This window comes from Heterocephalus glaber, unplaced genomic scaffold (assembly GCF_053883595.1).
Source record: "Heterocephalus glaber isolate CG9 unplaced genomic scaffold, H.glaber_assembly_v1.0 deba00001457, whole genome shotgun sequence".
NCBI classification, from domain to species: domain Eukaryota; kingdom Metazoa; phylum Chordata; class Mammalia; order Rodentia; family Bathyergidae; genus Heterocephalus; species Heterocephalus glaber.
Window position 1 is genome coordinate 49,746,717 of NW_028258305.1, and position 17,974 is coordinate 49,764,690.

The following is a 17,974-nucleotide window of genomic DNA, read 5'->3' on the forward strand; positions in this document are numbered from 1 at the left end:
ACTGTTGAAATTCTTCTACTGAAATTGTTTTTGGTATGTGTGTGGATCAAATAATGGCCAGCTTAAGTGGGAATGCTCAGCTTAACTGAGGGTGATTCTGCATGTGGGTGACCCACCTAAGGATTGTTGCCATAACTGCCTAAAAGGAGGATAGGAGGGGAGGAATACTGGCTGCTGATTTCCCAAGAGAAGCTTTGTTGGAACTGGAACTCAGTGGCTTTTCTTGCTGTTGCTCCCTCAGTGGGTGGGTGGGTGGGGGGTGCTGGTCTTTGCCTTTGTCTTGAGCATCACTTCCAGGCTCCAGTGCAGATCCCTCAGTGTTCTGGCACAGATAGTTCACCCTGCCGGCATAGACTTTTGAGCTTCTACCACTGGCATTTGGGCCTTTTGGTGCAGATTCTTGATATGAACTTGCATGAGACATTGCTGAGGGCTGTAGGCCTCTGGCTGGACTCATGTGGAATATTATGTGGAAAGATCTATTGCACTTTTCTGGGTTTGACTTTTTGGGAGAATATTGTAAGACAGTCCTATAAATTTGTATATCCTGTGGTAAATCTGCTTCCTTGGAAACACCAACTAGAACAGTATATTTATAGGTAAAAAATAAATTTGTAACAGTAAACATGGATTTTTCTTTATTTGCAGGTATAGACATGCAATAAGATGTGCACCAAACACTGGGATTTTTAGATTTCTGTCAAGACCTTACAGTAACCCTTTCAACTGTTGGTCAGCACACCATGTAGGTAGGTGGTTTCATGTAGGTTCTGATGTAGGCCCAAATCACAGCACAGCTTGGCAATCTTACTGGTTTTACCTTCTCAAGTATTCTTAAAGATGTATTTTCTAAAGCCTTTGCAGATTTCTATCATGAGATCACAGTTAATCTAACATCAGCCTTTAATGGCAGACATTGCTGTTATGCAAACAAGTGCTGATGTGGACCAAAACTAAAGCACAGACCACCTGATCTTCAGATCACATGAGGCAAGTGGTTATGGTTTCCCTACCACTTGCCATCATGATTTCTTTGCCAGTATTCAGGTGAGAAATAATAGCATCCTTAGGAACACTTGAAACCATGCAGTTTCTTTTCTGTATTTCAGAGAGAATGTGTAACCCTGTAAGGAGGTTGCACATATCCAAGTATTTATCACATAGTCCCAACTATAGTAATCATAGGAACTAGGCAGATATTCCATGAAGAAATGTTGTTTTATCTGACATTATCCTTGACCTTGGAGAACCACAAGAATCCAGGTAGAGTCTTGTGATCATGGATGTAATAGAAGCTATTCAACAGTTCCCGGTAGGTTGTGTCTTGATTCCTGTCAAGGGTTAACAGTGAACTAAAAAAGTTCATTATCAGGAGATATTTCTGTATTAGAATAAATATTTTCATGTACAGCACGTGCCAGACTGACCATTAGATCAAATATCTGGGTCAGTGATATTTGTTTCCCTACAATTTTTATCATATGATTAAAAAAATGTAAGTATGTAGAAAAGGAATGCAGTATTTTATATTCTAGAAACCATATTATTGCATTATCTTACATTTAGAGAGAATTTACCCTGGGAATTTCAAATGACTTTCATGTACTCAGGTTATTATTATGCATTTATGCATCATGGTAGTTAACAAGTTAAATATTAGCAGTCATAAGATAATGAGGTTTGGAACAATGATGTTCATCATAAAATAATCAAGAATACAAGTAGAGTTGATGAGTCCAGGTGGAAATGAAATCTTGCAATAATGACAATAAAGAAAGTTATTTGAAGGGTCCCAGTAGAAAAGTCTTACCATACATATACTTGTCACCCATGTTTTTACATTTCCATGCAGATATGGTGGTAAGTCTGATGATGACAAACAGTGGCAGTTTGTTGTATCCATGGCCATGATGATCAAGAGGGATACTGTAAGTGTGGGGTTCTTCCATTTATTTTAGCATGTTTCCTGTACATATTTAGTAAAGGAATGATTATGTTTACCACTGCTAGTAACAAGTAGCTTATTATATAAAGTTTTGATAAACTCTGAATTTAATCCTAGGAGGTGTGGAGGCATATGCAGGGATCCATGTAAGTTATTCAACTGATCCACATCACAGTATTGACCATAATTTTTTCTATAGGTACCCAGCCAAGAGAAAATGGTGTGAGGAACATCTCTGACCTTGAAGTTCTAAAGATCTAAGTACTTCAGTTGGTTTCCCTGATGATGGAGGTGACCAAAATTTTAAAGTTGTCCTTTTCTTCTCCCCTCAGGTGAAAGATGATGTGTCCTAAACACACATCTCAAAGTGTTGTCTAAGATTCCAACAGTTATTAAATTATAGTGATTGAACTTAAGAATGGTAATTTATGAGATGTTATGACTAACCTGGTAAGTAAGAAATTGTCCCTACCAAGATACCAACAAATAACCTTCAGATTTCTTGGTAAAGTGGATGGGATATCTAACACAATGTTACCCTGGCTTTTTGGCAGATATTCCATTAAGTTTTATCCTAGTGTACAGGTTTGTTGACTTGAAATCATTAGAGGCATTTCTTATTTTTTGGTATTTATATCATGAATGATGCTTTTGAACTCCTCTGGCAGCCTCTGCTTAGAACACAGTTCAAAATATGATTTGTCAGTAATGCTTTTTGTAAATATGAGATTGTTCTATGGACTTATTTAGAGATTGTGATAGGTTATTGTATAGGGATGCAGGTCATTGACCATATTTCCTATCCCCTAGTATTGACCATGGGAATTTTTCTAGTGTTTCTTCCAAACAAGATGGTATTTCTTAGTAAGCTTTTACCTCAGTGTTCAGCTTTACCATGTAATTGTGATAAGAATATGATTTGTCATGTTGAACGCCATGACCAAGGGAATGTGTCAATGTCTTCTTTGAATGACATAGGTTCCAAAATCATTTTTTATGATTTGATTTTCAAGTTCCTCTGAAGACACTGTGATTATCCTACCCATGGGAGTGAGTAAAGTCCATAGAGGGTTATGAGGTAAGTGCTGAGGTACCCTAAATCCAGGTCTTCATCTATAGAGGAAAGGGATGAGGGTGTCCTGACTATCGCTAGATTTAGTGGTCACTGCTCCTATAAGAAATAATTTTGTCCTTCACAGTTCTAGTAAATATGTATTTATCCTTTATATGCCATAGGGAAAATTGGTGTTTTAGCAAGGACTGCTGAGGGAGTGATTATGAACTGGTTAATTGAAATTATTGTGGAACTCTAGGACTGCAGTAAGCATAGGTTAATTTCCAGGGTGTGGAGATGACAAAACATGGGCTCTTTGACAATACTGTTTTTGTTTGGTGAATCCAAGAACCCTGAGGAGTTTAGCTGTTAAAAAGGGAGTGGGCTCATGTTCTGACACAGCACCTTCTGTGCTAAACTGGCTTTGTATTTTTTTCAGATGCCCTTCAAGAGAACACAGTGATCTAGATAAGATGGTTGTTGCAGTCACCCTAGTAACAAGGTAAATGATAAAATGGTCATAGTCCAGTGAAGGCTGTTTGATCTTCTATAATCCTGGCAAGTTCCTAACTAGGTGCTCAGATGTTAAGGTCTTGGCTAGTGTATTGGTCTGAGATGATAGTCACTCACTAGTGACATCTCATTTTCAGCAATTCATTTTATGACTGTGTTAGGTTTTATTAGATTCCCCCACTTCTGGTGATACATGTTTTCAAAACATATTATCACCTTAATATTACAAGGATACATCAAATGTCATTGCATCTTTTCTGGAATGTAATAGATGTAATATGCTTGTATTGCTACTGGTGGAGAAGAGATTTATGTAATTTTCACTGAGTCCATCTCTGAAATATTGTCCTTGGAAGGTTTGCATGTATCACTGAAGACAGACAACACTCTCTTACAAGGCTTTATCCATGGAAGCCTGAAAGTATCTAGATAACATAAGTGGATGCTGAAATAATGAAATGACATAGGAAATTTGGAGTTGTATAAGTGCAAATGAGACATATACCAAATCAGAAGTCTATGACAAGAGTCCATAGATGGGTGAATACATCACAGCAAGCAAAGTAAGTTTGTAAAGTAGAACACTACTGATCCCTCTATAAGTGCTAATGTGGGCATTCACCACATCACAGGAAACCAGATCTTCATATACAGGGATGAGTGATGAGGATGTCCTTGACACTCGTTACTGAGGTTTTGTTACAAGTACTAATGGATGAAATGAGAGACATGATGAAAATATCTAGTGAATGCAATACTGCATTTTGTATGAGACAGAAATGAATATTGAACCTGTACAATTTCAGGGATCCATCGCATCATGGTTGGATGTAGACATGGTGGTGTTACAACACAACAGTAAACATTGAAAAATTTACAGATGGCTCTATTACACATTTGGACATGCCAGAGAATACAATTTACATAGAATTAAGGACTCTATTAACACATAGCTGAAGGATGCCTTTCTGTTTCTGGGTGAGGGGCAGAAAGAGTCAGTGACATGGAAGAGCAAGATGAGAGCTAAATGACAGTTTTCTGTAGGTGCTTTCAAGTTAATGGAAGTGATCAATTGAATGAGTGTGTTGAAAAAACCTTGAACAAACCAAGGAAAAACAAAAGTATAAATTACAGCCCATTGGCACCCATCCAATCTTCAATATCCAGGTGGCTAGCATAAGGGTAATAGCCCAATGAGATGTTGTCATGTACTGGATTCTTATGCTGGGAAGGTCACTGTGACTGTCGAGTTCTGAGTTGACCCCACATTCACACATCAGAGACCTTATTTTCAGATGTGATTTTCATTGTTGATTGTGAAACTCTGAGGTAGTCTCCTTTATTTGGCAAGTGTGAGGTTAAGGGCCTCATTCCTATCAGGGTGTAGAATCAGGTGTTACTGAATCCAGGCTGAAAGTGTGCCTTTAAACTGGCCATTGTAAAGGGGAACAAAAGAGGGTGGAGGGGGAGAGGAAAGAAGAAAGAAAGAAAAGAAAATAGAAGAAAAAATGGAAACAAAGCTTTTGTAAATAAAGGAGAAGGAGAGAGGTAGAGGGAGGGGAGGAGAATGGGAAAAAAAGAAGAAGAAAGATACATCATGAACAGGTACAAATTCCCTGTGATGAATGCTATCGTTATGTTTACCTGAAATGTACTAATAAATATTTTGCTTCAAAAAAAAAGAACAAGAACAACAACAGCAAACTAGGCATTGTAGAAGAAATGCAAGGATTCAGATAATTATCCTAGAGTAGTTCCCTGAGATACAGATTGTAACAGTTTGTCCGGTGTCTGCTCAGGAGTGTCCATTTTCTCTTCTCTGGCTTTCATTGTGCATAAATGAGGATCCTTGTAGTGGTGATGGACACCTGAGTAATCCCATGATGTGCAGATTATGCAGATGGAGAAAAAGAAGGGCATAGGATAAAGTACAGGATGGGTTCTTTTGGGTGTGTTTTCTAGTGACAGGTCCAGACCTCACAGCCAGGAAAGGCCAGCCCCTGGAACCTCACCAGGATCCAGATAGCAGCAAGTATGGCCTCCATCACAGCACAGGAAATGGATCTTCCTAGGCTTCAGTGGAGCATGTTGGGGCCCTGAGTGTAGCCGATACCATATTTTGTGTGAATAAATTCAAGTATAAAAGACTAACAAATCAGAAATCTAGTCTGTGTGAGTTTTCTTTTTGTATAGGGTGGGGAAAGTACTGTTCAAGGTTCCTGTGTCCTGGGATTGCTTGCTTACTATATGCAATGACATTCTTGAGTACCAGATTGCTGAGAAAGAAGCACAGGTAACTTGCAGGCACCCACTTGATGAAGATCAGAGCCTTGGGATGATATTTTTCCCTCAGTTTCAATCTGGTATTCGGTGGGGTGGAAGCCTCCCTCACCAGTGGTGGTTGTCAATGAATCAAGCACATTGTATGCTTGCAGAACATGCTGTATCCTTTTAGCATGGTCTTGTTCCTTTTCCCTTCATGGATACAGAGTGATCAAGAAGTTGGTTGATGTACACTTATGGAAAGCCAGGGAAATACCACCATGGGTACAAGCTGATCACTAGGCCAGATGTCTGTAACCAGGTCAGAAGGAGCCTCTGGCTAACCTTGTATTAACACGTTTCATCACCAGGTATCCTGCCAAAAGGTCTTGGGAGATGCTGCTACCCTCAGCCATGCAACACCTTCTTTACTGATGTACATTGTGGGAGGGCACTTGGGCACACTTTGCTTTTCCTCATTGATTCACCTGTGTGCCAGTGAAGGTGAAATCTTCCCAGTGGCTGCTGGTAAGTGTCCCATTTTCATGTAGGGGAACTGACCTGTAATGTAGTTTTCATGTTGGCTAGGTGGATGGGGAGGCCAGGATTCTTGCTAACATCCACTATGAATATTGAGCCTTAGAACTGCAGGTTACCCTTCAAGTGAGAAAGAATTCTCTTACCACATTTTTTCTAGGAAACATCCCCTGGGACTGAGGTGTTAAAGCAAAGGGGCCACAGTCTAACACAGTGACCTCCACGATACTCACATGGACTAAATCAGTATTCTCTGATGTCATTTTCACAGGGACAGTCATGTCACAGTGAGGATAATCAGGTGGATGCATACAGACATCCAGGTAAGTGTGGGCTTGTGCCCAGGCCACCAATGAGGTCCTGCCACTTCCACATGTGTAAGTGACAAAGGTGTGGCTTGGCATTTGTAGCCCACTGCTTGATTTGAAGTTGCTCAAGTAAGGAGGGATGGAATCCACAGCAATGCCACTCTCTTGGAGGGGACACTTGGCACAGCTTAGGTGAAATGGATGGTAAAAGAGTGAGCACAGAAGAAGACATGGTGTCTAGGTTTGGGTGCTTGCTGTGTCCCAGCCCGGGGAGCTCTAGCACAGGAGAGTCTGCAGGGGTCCACTTAGGAGAGGTTTGACTGTGGGGACAGGATTGTTTTCATGCAGTTATCCCAGAAGCCAGGTATGTTTCCAGGTGAGTCAGTGGTTTTTGTGGGAATTGAAATGCCCATTGACTCAACACTGACTTTGTCTTCTCCATGTTTTCTGCAGATTCCTTCAAGGGAAGATGAACAGGCTATGGCTGGAATTGCATGCAGGTGTCAGGTGAGAATCAGTGTGCCGGTACCTCATTGGGCACCAAGTGATGGTCTGTATTCAGATGGATGTGAAGAGGGTGTGCATGAGGTATTCGCATGTTTCCTAGACATGCACCCTCTAAGGTCTTGACTACTGAGTGGTTCAGAGTTTGTGCCACACTCAGCATCGTAGCCTGTTTTTCTGTGACAGATTGGCTATCGATGGTGAACCTCTGATTCTGCCCTCTTCATCGACAAGTGTGGTGCTCTGTGCCTTCTTCCTGTCACGAGGAAGCATCAGATGCTATTGGTTCCCTTCCAGGAGAGATGACGTGTATTTCACACTTGTCCCACTAGGGGAGTAAGCAGGGCATGAGGTCAATGTGACAGAGTGGGTCCCAGAGATGGGGATTGGAGTGAATTGGGAGGTATCTCCTCAAAGGCATCCATTACCATGGCATGGCTAGTTTGTTGACAAGAAGGAGGGAGGAGCATGGTGGTGGTGATGGAACCTGAATGATAGGACAACATGGGAGTTGTACAGGTAGACACGGAGGAGCCCACAAAGGGTAGAATCTCTTGTGTTTCTTTTCCAGTGAGGGAGTCCACAGCTCATGGTGAGCCCTGAACATCACCAGGATCTGTATAAGGACAGCCATGGACCTTCACTGCAGCATAGGCAGGGAATATCCATGGCCTTCACTAAGTGATATTGGGGTCCCTGATGTGGAGTCGTGGGGTAGTGGGGTTGCTGTGACTTTGCTTTAGGTTCTGGAGCCCAGGAGAGCAATGGAGGAAGAACTGAGCCAATCCACTGACCCTGAATTTTTCCTTCATGTATAGTGAGGTAAAATGAATATTGATCTTCTCTACATCCTTGGAGTGCTTATTCTTTGGTCCAGTGGTGTTGTGATGGACCACCCTGCCCAGGAGAAAGCACAGAATTCTTTGCAGGTCAGTAGTTGATGATAATGAGTCTCAGGATGAGAGTTTTGCACTCAAATTGCTTCTGGTATCTGAGTGAAGAGAAAGTCTTTGTGCCAGTGGTGATGCCAGAGCACAGCCCAGTGTTCTTGCAGAGCAAAGGATAAGGTTTTAGCAGGGTGTGGTTTGCCTTCCTTTCAGATATCTGCAGTGATGAAAAAATGTTTGTTGTGGTGAGATTGCTGATGATAGATGAGACCTCTGTGCATGTAGCCTGGCTACAAGGCATGATATTCCCTAGAAAGGTAAGAAATGAGCCTCTATGTAACCTGGCCATGTGATGTTTTTTCACCATGAATGCTGCTAAGGGCCAGAGTCATGATCAGGTCTTGTGAGATCTTCAGCCATGGATTATCTTAGTTTTTTCTGATGAGCTTTGGAGAAGGGACTTTTCTTTTCCCTGCTGTTTGACATGTATGTCAGTGGAGGTAAAACAATAGAGACTTCTCAATGGCTATGAGGATGCATCCCATTGTCATGTAGAATGGCTGAACCATTCTTCATGGTCAAATGTGCTTTTCATGTTCACAGTCAGAGAGTGGAAGGTAGAAATTATTGATAGTATCCAAATATTCATCACTATAATTATTGACCCTCAGAACTTCTTCATATTTTCATTTAAGGGAGAAAGAATTCTCTTAGCAGGCTTTATCCTTGGAGTTCTAGAAATACCCATGTCTTTAAGCAAGTAAGTAGTTTTTTTTAAAGTTCTTTTATTGGTACATTTTAGGTATACAATTCATTTAAATTTATCATTGGGTGTTTGTACCTGTACATGATGTATCTTGGTTCTTATTTTTTCCCCATTACCTGTACACCCTTCACACCCTCCACCCTTCCCTATTTACATAGATTTCATTTCCATTTTTTTTTCTTTTCTCATAGTTTTTCCTTTCCCCTTTCCCTCCTTTCACTCCTTCATCTTTGGACCTTCTTTCCTATCTCAAATTATCAATTATTCATTTTAATCATTTTAACCCTTGTTTACACTATCAGTTTCTCACACCAGTGAAACTATTTGGTATTTATACATGTGTGTCCTATTTATTTCACTTAAGAGTATGGCCTTGATATGCACCCATTTAGCTATAAATAATTCTAGTTTTTCATTCTTTATGCCTGAGTAGTACTCCATTTTATTAAAAAACCACATTTTATTTATCCAGTCTCCAGTTGATGAGCATTTGGGCTGTTTCCAAGTTTTCGCTATTACAAACTGTGCTGCTATGAACATGGGCACACATATTATCACTGTAGTACGATTCTTTTAATTCTTTGGGGAAGATCCCCAGCAGTGGAATAGTGGGGTCAAATGGGACTTTCAGTCCTAGTACTTTGAGGTATCTCCATACTGATTTCCACAGTAGTTGCACCAGTCTACACCCCCACCAGCAGTGCAGCAGGGTTCCTCTTTCCCCACAGCCCTGCCAGCATTTGTTATTGGTTGATTTCATGATAGCAGCCATTCTTTCTGGAGTGAAGTGGAATCTCAGCGTTTTCATTTGCATCTCTCAAATGACCAGTGATTTTGAACATTTTTTAATGTATTCATTTGCTATTTCTCCTTCTTTGGCTGAGAAATGTCTGTCCATTTCTTATGCCCATTTTTGGATTGGGTCTTTAAATTTGGGAGGTCTGATCTTTTTAAGTTCTTTATAGATTCAATATAGTAGACCTTTGAGGAAGAGCAGGTGAAGATTTTTTCCCACATTGTGGATTGTCTCTTCACACTGCTGGTGGTTTCTCTTGCTGTGCAGAAGCCTTTTAGTAAGAAGAGCTCCCACTTGTTAATTGTTTGTGCTAGTTCACAGGCAACTGAGGTTTTGTTCATAAAATCTTTTCCTACACCAATGTCTTAAGAGTTCTACCTAACCTCTGTTCCAACTGGTTCAGAGTTTCTATTTTAATATTTACATCTTTAATCCATTTTGATTTTAGTTTAATGCATGGCAAGAGATATAGGTCTAGTTTTAATCTTTGGCAAGTTAAAGTCCAACTTTTCCAGCACCATTTATTAAAGAGGCTATCTTTCCTCCAGTGAGGCTATTTGGCTCCTTTATCAAAGATGAGATGGGTGAGTGTGTCTGGAGTTGTTTCTTCATCTTCTAATCTGTTCCACTGGTCCTCTGTTTCTTTGCCAGTACCATGCTGTTTTTATCACAGTAGCTTTGTAGTATAGTTGCAGGTTGGGGATTGTGATACCCCCTGCCTTGTCTCTGTAACCTAGAATTGCTTTTGTTATTCTGGGTCTTTTCTTGTTCCAAATGAATTTTTGGATTGTTTTCTCAAGGTCCTTTGAAGTATGCTGCTGTGATCTCAATTGGAATTGCATTAAATCTATATAGCAGTTTTGGAAGTATGGCCATTTTCACTATATTATTCCTTCCTACCCAGGAGCAGGGGATGTCTGTCTATTTTCTGATATCATCTTCAATCTCTCTTTTCAGAGTGCCATAGTTTTCACAGAAGAGGTCTTTGATTTCTTTCATTAGGTTGATTCCTAGGTATTTCAGTATTTTGGATGGTATTGTGAAAGGAATTATTTGCCCTACTTCTCTCTCAGTGAGTCTGTCATTGGTGTAGAGGAAAGCTCTTGATTTTTGTGTGTTGACCTTGTAACCAGCTACTTGACTGAATTTGTTTATTAAGTCTAGAAGACTTTTGGTGGAGTTCTTGGGGTCTTCTATATAGAGTATCATGTCAACTGCAAATAATGACAATTTGACTTCTTCATTACCTATCTTTATTCCTTTTATTTCTTTCTCTTGTCTAATTGCCGTGGCTAATGTTCCCAGAACTATATTGAACAAGAGTGGTGATAGTGGACATCCTTGTCTTGTTCCTGATTTTAGTGTGAAGGATTTCATTTTTTGACCATTTAGTATGATATTGGCTGTTGGTTTTTCATAGATGGCTTCTATCAATTTGAGGTAGAGACCATCTATTCCAATTTTTTGTAAGGTTTTTATCATAAATGCATGTTGGATTTTGTCAAATGCTTTTTCTGCATCTATGGAGATAATCATATGGTTTTTGTCCTTGTCTCTATTGATATAGTGTATCACATTGATTGATTTTCATATATTGAACCATCCCTGCATCCCTGGGATGAATCCCACTTGATCAGGGTGTATGATCTTCTTGGTGATCTTCTGCATTCCATTTGCCAGTATCTTATTAAGGATTTTTGCATCTATGTTCATTAGTGAGATTGGCCTATAGTTCTCCTTTTCAGTTGGGTCTTTCTCTGCTTTGGGGATCATGGTGATGCTTGCTTCCAAGAATGAATTTGGGAGTATTGCTTCCCTTTCAATTTCATTGAAGAGTTTAAACAGTAGTGGCAGCAGTTCCTCTCTAAATGTCGTGTAGAATTCAGCAGTGAAGCCATCAGGGCCCGGGCTTTTCTTAGTTGATAAGTTTTTAATTACATTTTCAAGTTCATTGGTTGATATTGGGTTGTTCAGAATTTTTAGGTCTTCCTTGTTCAACTTTGGTAATTCATATGTATGTAGGAATCTGTCCATTTCTTCTGTGTTGTCCCTCTTATTGGCATATAGGTTCTGGAAATAGGTATTGATGATCCTCTGGATTTCTGCTGGGTCTGTTGTCATTTCACCCTTTTCATTCCTAATTGCATGGATTTGGGCCTTTTCTTTCCTTTTTCTGACAAGGTTGGCTAAGGGTTTCTCAATTTTGTTGATTCTTTTGAAGAACCAACTCTTGGCTTCATTGATTTTTTTGTATCATTCTCTTAGTCTCCATTGCATTGATTTCTCCTCTGATCTTTATAATTTCCTCCCTTGTATGAGCTCTGGGGTTGTCCTGTTCTTCTTTTTCTAGAAGCTTGAAGTTCAGCATCAGGTTGTTAAATTGGGCTTGTTCTGTTTACCTAATATGTGTATTCACTGGTATGGATGTCCCTCATAAGACTGCTTTCATTGTGTCCCATAGATTCCAATATGTTGTATTGTCATTGTCATTTAATTGAAGGAACTGTCTGATTTCTTCTTTAACTTCCTCTGTGACCCACTGGTTATTTAGAAGTGTGTTGTTCAATTTCAACGTGGATATGAATTTTTTGAGGGTTTTTTTGCTATGGATCTCCAATTTCACTGCACTATGGTCTGATAATATACAAGGGATAACTTCAACTCCTTTGCACTTACTTAAACATGTTCTATGTGTGAGTATGTGGTCTATTTTTGTGAATGACCCATGTGCAGCTGAGAAGAATGTGTATTCTGATTTTGTGGGGTGGAAGACTCTGTAAGCATCTCTTAAGTTCATTTGTTCAAGAGTTCGATTGAGTTCTAGCATTTCATTGCTGATTTTTTGTCTAGTTTATCTATTTGTGACAGTGGGGTTTTGAGCTCCCTCCACGTTGGGAGTGGCATGGTGCCATTCTGGAATCCTCTCGCAAGGCAGGAGATGTGGTAAGGTGAATGGAAAACATTCTCTTTTCTCCTGTGATTGGTTCTGTTCCATTTCAGAAGCATCCAATTAAATGGGAGTGTCTGTAATGTGGCCCAGAAATAGCCTCCACTAAGGTAGCAGCATGCTACCATCCCACAATATTCCTCCTTGCCAGGAGATGTGGTAGGTGAGATAAAATGCAATCTATTTTTTACTTTGAGAGGTTCTGAATCAATTCAGAAGCATCCTGTTAGCTCAGACCAGGCTTATGTCAAACTGAAAGGCACTTCCTTTAGAGGAGCAGTGTAGTGCCAGGCCAAGAACCTCCCCTGTGGCAGGAGATGTGGTATCACAGATCAAATGCAATCTCTTTTTTCCTGTGAGAGGTTCTGACCCATTTCAAAGCATCCTACTAGCTTGGAGTGGCTGTACAGTTGTCAGCAAGCAGCCTCCACTTCGAGAGTGGCATTGTGACATCCAAAATATTCCCCCTTGGTGAGATATGCAGTAAGGTGGATAGAACCCATTCTCTTTTTGCCTGTGAGTGTTTCTGAGCCATTTCAGTAGCATCCCATTAGCTGGGAGTGACTGTACGGTGGCCTGGAAACCGACTCCTTGTTGGGAGCCGTGTGCTCCCAGGCCAGAATCCTCCCCACTGGTAGCAGATGTGACATGGATGGAACGCATTTCTCTTTACCTGTGAGCTGTTCTGAGCCATTTCAGAAGCATCCCATTAGCTGGGAGCGGCCATACAGTGGCCCGGTAACCATCTCCACTATGGAAGCAGCATGGTGTCAGGCCAGAATCCTACCTAGTTTCATGAGATGTCCTAAGGTGTATCAAATGCAATTTCTTTTTTCCTGTGAGTGGTTCTGAGCCATTTTGGGAGCAACCCGTTAGCTGGGAACATTGGTAAGGTGGCCAGGAACCCGCCTCTACTTGGAGAGTGGCATTGTGTCATCCCAAAATATTCCCCCATTACAGGTGATGTGTTAAGGTGGATGGAACACATTCTCCTTTTTCCTGTGAGTGGATCTAAGCCATTTCAGAAGCATCCCATTAGCTGGAAGAGGCAAAATGGTGACCCAGAATCCATCTCCACTATTTGAGCATGGTTGTGCCTGCAGAGAATCCTCTCCCATGGCAGGAGATGTGATATGGCAGATTGAGCACTAACTCTTTTTCTGTGTGATGTTTTTCTGAGCCATCTCGGAATTATCCCATTAAGAGGGAATGGTCATACGGTGGCCAGGAACATGGCTCCACAGTGTTTGCAGCACTATGCCATTCCAAAATATTCCCCGATGGGAGGAGATGTTGGAAGATGGATGGAATGTGTTCTCTTTCTTCCTGTGAGCAGTTCTGAGCCATTTCAGAAGCATCCCATTAGCTGGCAGCAGGCATAGTGTGGCCCAGAATCCGCCTGCACTACTGGAGCAGAGTAGTGCCAGGCAACAATCCTCCCCCATGGCAGGAGACATGGTATGCTAGATCGAAGATAATTGTTTTTTTCCTGTAATTGGTTCTGAGAAATTTTGAAACATCCCATTAGCTGGGAGCAGCCATACAGTGGCCAGCAATCAGCCTCCACATCGAGAGTAGCATTGTGCCCTACCAAAATATCCCCCCATCACAAGAGATGTGATAAGGTGGATGGAACACATTCTTTTTATTCCTGTGAGCAGTTCTGAGCCATTTTGGAAGCATCCCATTTCTGGGAGTGACCATATGGTGGCCAGGAAGCCACCTCTACTTTGGTAGTGTAGTGGGGCCATGCCATAATCCTCCACTGTGGCAGGAGATGTTGTAAAGTAGATAAAATGCATTCTGCTTTTTATCAAGAGCTGTTCTGAGCCATTACAGAAGCATCCCTTTAGCTGGCATTGGACATACTGTGGACAGCAAGCTGCCTTGACTACTGGAGCATGGTATTGCCAGAACAGAATACTCTGCCGTACCAGGAGGTGTGGTAAAGCAGGTCAAAAGATTTCTCTTTTTTCCCATGTTTCTGAGCCTTGACAGAAGCATCCCGTAAACTGTGATCATCAGTAGGGTGGCCTGGAGTCTGCCTCCACTCTGGGAGCAGTATCGTGCCATGTCAGAATCCTTCCCCTTTGCAAGGAATTTAGTAACATAGGTCGAACACATTCTGATTTTTCCTGTGAGTGGTTCTTAGCCATTTTGGAAGCAACCTATTAGATGAGAGTGGCAGATGTTGGCCAGGAAGATGCCTCCACGGCAGTAGGCCAATTTTGCCATCTCAAAATATGGCCCCATGGCAGGAGATGTTGTAAGATGGGTGGAACGCATTTTCTTTTGTCCTGTGAGCTGTTCTGAGCCATTTCAGAAGCATCCTGTTAGCTGTGATCATCGGTACTGTGGCCAGGTGTCTGCCTTCAATTAGGGAGCGGGATGGAGCCATGCCAGAATCCTCTCCCATTACAGGAAATTTGGTAAGGTAGATTGAACACATTCTCTTTATTCCTGTGAGCAGTTCTGAGCCATTTCAGAAACATCCCATTAGCTGGGAGTGGTAGTATGTTGGCCAGGAAGATGCCTCCACTTGTAGAGTCTAATTGTGCCATGTCAAATTATTCCCCCATGGCAGGAGATGTGGAAACATGGAAGAAACACATTCTCTTTTTTCTTGTGATTTTTTTTGATCCATTTCAGAAGCATCCCATTAAAAGGGAGTGTCTGTAATGTGGCCCAGAAACAGCCTCCACTAAAGTAACATCATGGTACCATCTCACAATATTCCCTCTGGGCAGGAGATGTGGGAAGATAGATAAAATGCAATCTCTTTTTTATTTTGAGAGGTTCTGAATCAATTCACAAGCATCCTGTTAGCTGAGACCGGGCTTATGTCAAACCGAAAGGCACTTCCTTTAGAGGAGCAGTGTAGTGCCAGGCCAGGAACCTCTCCTGTGGTAGGAGATGTGGTATTACAGATCAAATGCAATCTCTTTATTTCTGTGAGAGATCCTGAGCCATTTCAAAGCATCCCATTAGCTTGGAGTGGCTGTACAGTTGCCAGCAAACTGCCTCCAAATCTAGAGTGGGATTGTGACATCCCAAAATATTCCCCCTTGGCAAGAGATGGAGTAAGGTGGATGGAACCCATTCTCTTTATGCTTGTGCATGATTCTGAGCCATTTCGGTATCATCCCATTAGCTGGGAGTGACTGTATGGTGGCCTCGAATCCGACTCCTCTTTGGGAGCAGTGTGCTCCCAGGCCAGAATCCTCCCCCCTGGCAGCAGATGTGGTGAGGTGGATGGAACACATTTCTCTTTTCCTGTGAGCAGATCTGAGCCATTTCAGAAGCATCCCATTAGTTGGGAGCGGACATACAGTGGCCCAGTAACCATGGTCCCCATGACATGGTATCAATAGGGATCATGCAACATCTTAGAAAAAAGCCTAGAGTACCAAGAGCTCACGGAAGAAAACAGGCAGTTTGTAGACGTCCAAAGGATATTGCCAGCACCATCTTACCACTTAGCTTGGCCACCTAGTTCCAGTGATCCATGACCCTGGCCCTGTCTTCAGCCCTCATGCTGGGACCCCCAAAGCAGGAGGTGATCGTGCAGTTGGCCACGTGATGAAAATGGGTGATAGTGGACCGAACGATGGGCACCAGATGTTCTTTGCCCATTTAGTTTCTCCGGGTCCAGATGGAGCCCAGGCAGTCCCAGGGCACCACAATCTTAAACAGCTCCTGAGGAGGAAGACAGCATCACATGGGCAGAACCCACCCCAGATAGTCGATGGCTTCAGCCATCCATAGGCAGGTGGCCATGGCCTGAGCTGGACATGAGGAAGCTGCAGATATGGACAGAGTCTTCTGCAAACAGCTGGTTTTTCTCCACTGCCCACTAGTGATGTCCAACTTCTGACCTAGGACCTAGCACTGACGTGAAAATCAGTGGCATTGTCCCCATGCCCATCCTCCCAAACCTCCAGCATGAGCAGGCATCTCAGTCCTGCTCATTCTGAAGTATTGTCTTCTTTCCAACCTCACCTGCCCTCTGCTCCTTTGCCCAGGTCAGTGGCACATTTCCTGGGACAGCTAGGACTGAGGGCTCTGTGTGGGTGTCTGCTGTAGAACCCATGAATCTCAAATGCCTACAAAGTGATAAGGCTGGCCAGGTCTCCTGGGATGATGGCAAGGTGACACATGCTCCTGACTGCACCTCAGTGCACACCCTCCTCGGCCAGCTGGTCTGACACCCCGCCCTGTTTCCCAATTGTCCAATTGCAGTTGACATCACAGTCACTGTGTGAAGCGGGCATGTGAGTGCCCTGTCTGGACTGTCGACCTCCACCCAAGGACAGGAGTGGCTTGGGGCTGAGAGACAAGTATAGGTGATGCAGTTGTTAGATGAAGGAATTTAGATCTGGTAAACTGGGAATGTCAGGCCTGAGGAGATCAGTGCAAGAAGGATGGCTGGCCCTCACCCACCCCACCCCACCCCACCCCACCCCACCCCACAGAGCTCAGCTGCTCACCACATCCATGAAGGTCAGCTGCTCTGCCAGCAGCTTGGGAGAGAAGGCTAAGAGCACCTTCTGCAAGGACCTGTCCTCATCAGCGGCAGCGGAGAGGCAGGAGTGCTGTGGAGCTGGCTTCTGCTTCTCTCCTGTCTCCAGAGGAGGCTCTTTCTCTGGTGCTGGCTCTGGCTGCAGAGCAGGCCCATGGTGTTCTGGACATGGAGCCGGAGCTAGGAGGAGGAAAGCTCAGCAGTGTCAGTCACTTGCCAGTTCCCTGCGGAGCATAGAGAAGACATCCTGGCCATTTGGGGGATTCCGATGCCCAACCAAAAGCCATGAAAGCCTTCCGGACTGCTGTGGCCCTCACCATCTGTTTCGGCCTCGTGGGGCTCTAGATATTCCACCTGAGCAAGGGGAAGGCACAAGGGAGGCTCCATGTCTGCTCCAGGTGAGTTCACTTGCAAGCCGGCCCTTTTGATCTTCATTTGGGGAATGTCCGGTGGATGGTGCCATTCGGACCAGGTTTCCAAAATGGGAGAGGTGGCGCTAGGGAGAGAGGAGTAAGCAGCAGAGTCAGAGGCCCGGGCTTTTCTTCCACCCTGCCTCTCTGAGACAGTGCCATGTCTTGGGAGAGGTGGCGCTGGGGAGAGAGGAGTGAGCAGCAGAGTCAGAGGCCCGGGCTTTTCTTCCACCCTGCCTCTCTGAGACAGTGCCATGTCTTGTGTGGTCCTCTGTGCCTCGGTGTAGAGGAAAGCTGACCTCACCCCAAGCCCTCTATGACTGTCCTAGCCTTGGCTGACTTTGTCCCACTAGGCTAATGCTAACATGGGTTTCCACTTCCCACTGATGATCCTTTCTGAGCGAGGCAGGCAAAAAACTCCATGCACCTGAGTGCTCAGCCCCAAGCCACTCCTGTCCTTGGGTGGAGGTCGACAGTCGAGACAGGGCACTCACATGCCCGCTTCACACAGTGACCGTGATGTCAA

General features: G+C 43.1%; 1 protein-coding gene across 17 annotated transcripts in view; it reads left to right on the plus strand.

Moving 5' to 3' along the window:
* The first annotated feature begins 1,536 nt into the window (after positions 1-1,536).
* Positions 1,537-17,974, plus strand: part of LOC147827097 (uncharacterized) — a 44,259-nt gene continuing 27,821 nt past the window's right edge. For 12 of the 17 annotated variants that reach the window (XR_015453288.1, XR_015453291.1, XR_015453290.1 and 9 more), the window contains exon 1: positions 1,537-7,126. Coding sequence is in view for 1 of the 17 variants with exons in the window: in XM_087216686.1 (XP_087072812.1) it covers positions 7,951-8,052; positions 8,706-8,770 (167 nt within the window). In the remaining 16 variants the exon portion in view is untranslated. The other 5 variants (XR_015453292.1, XR_015453302.1, XR_015453289.1 and 2 more) reach the window with 4 other exon arrangements.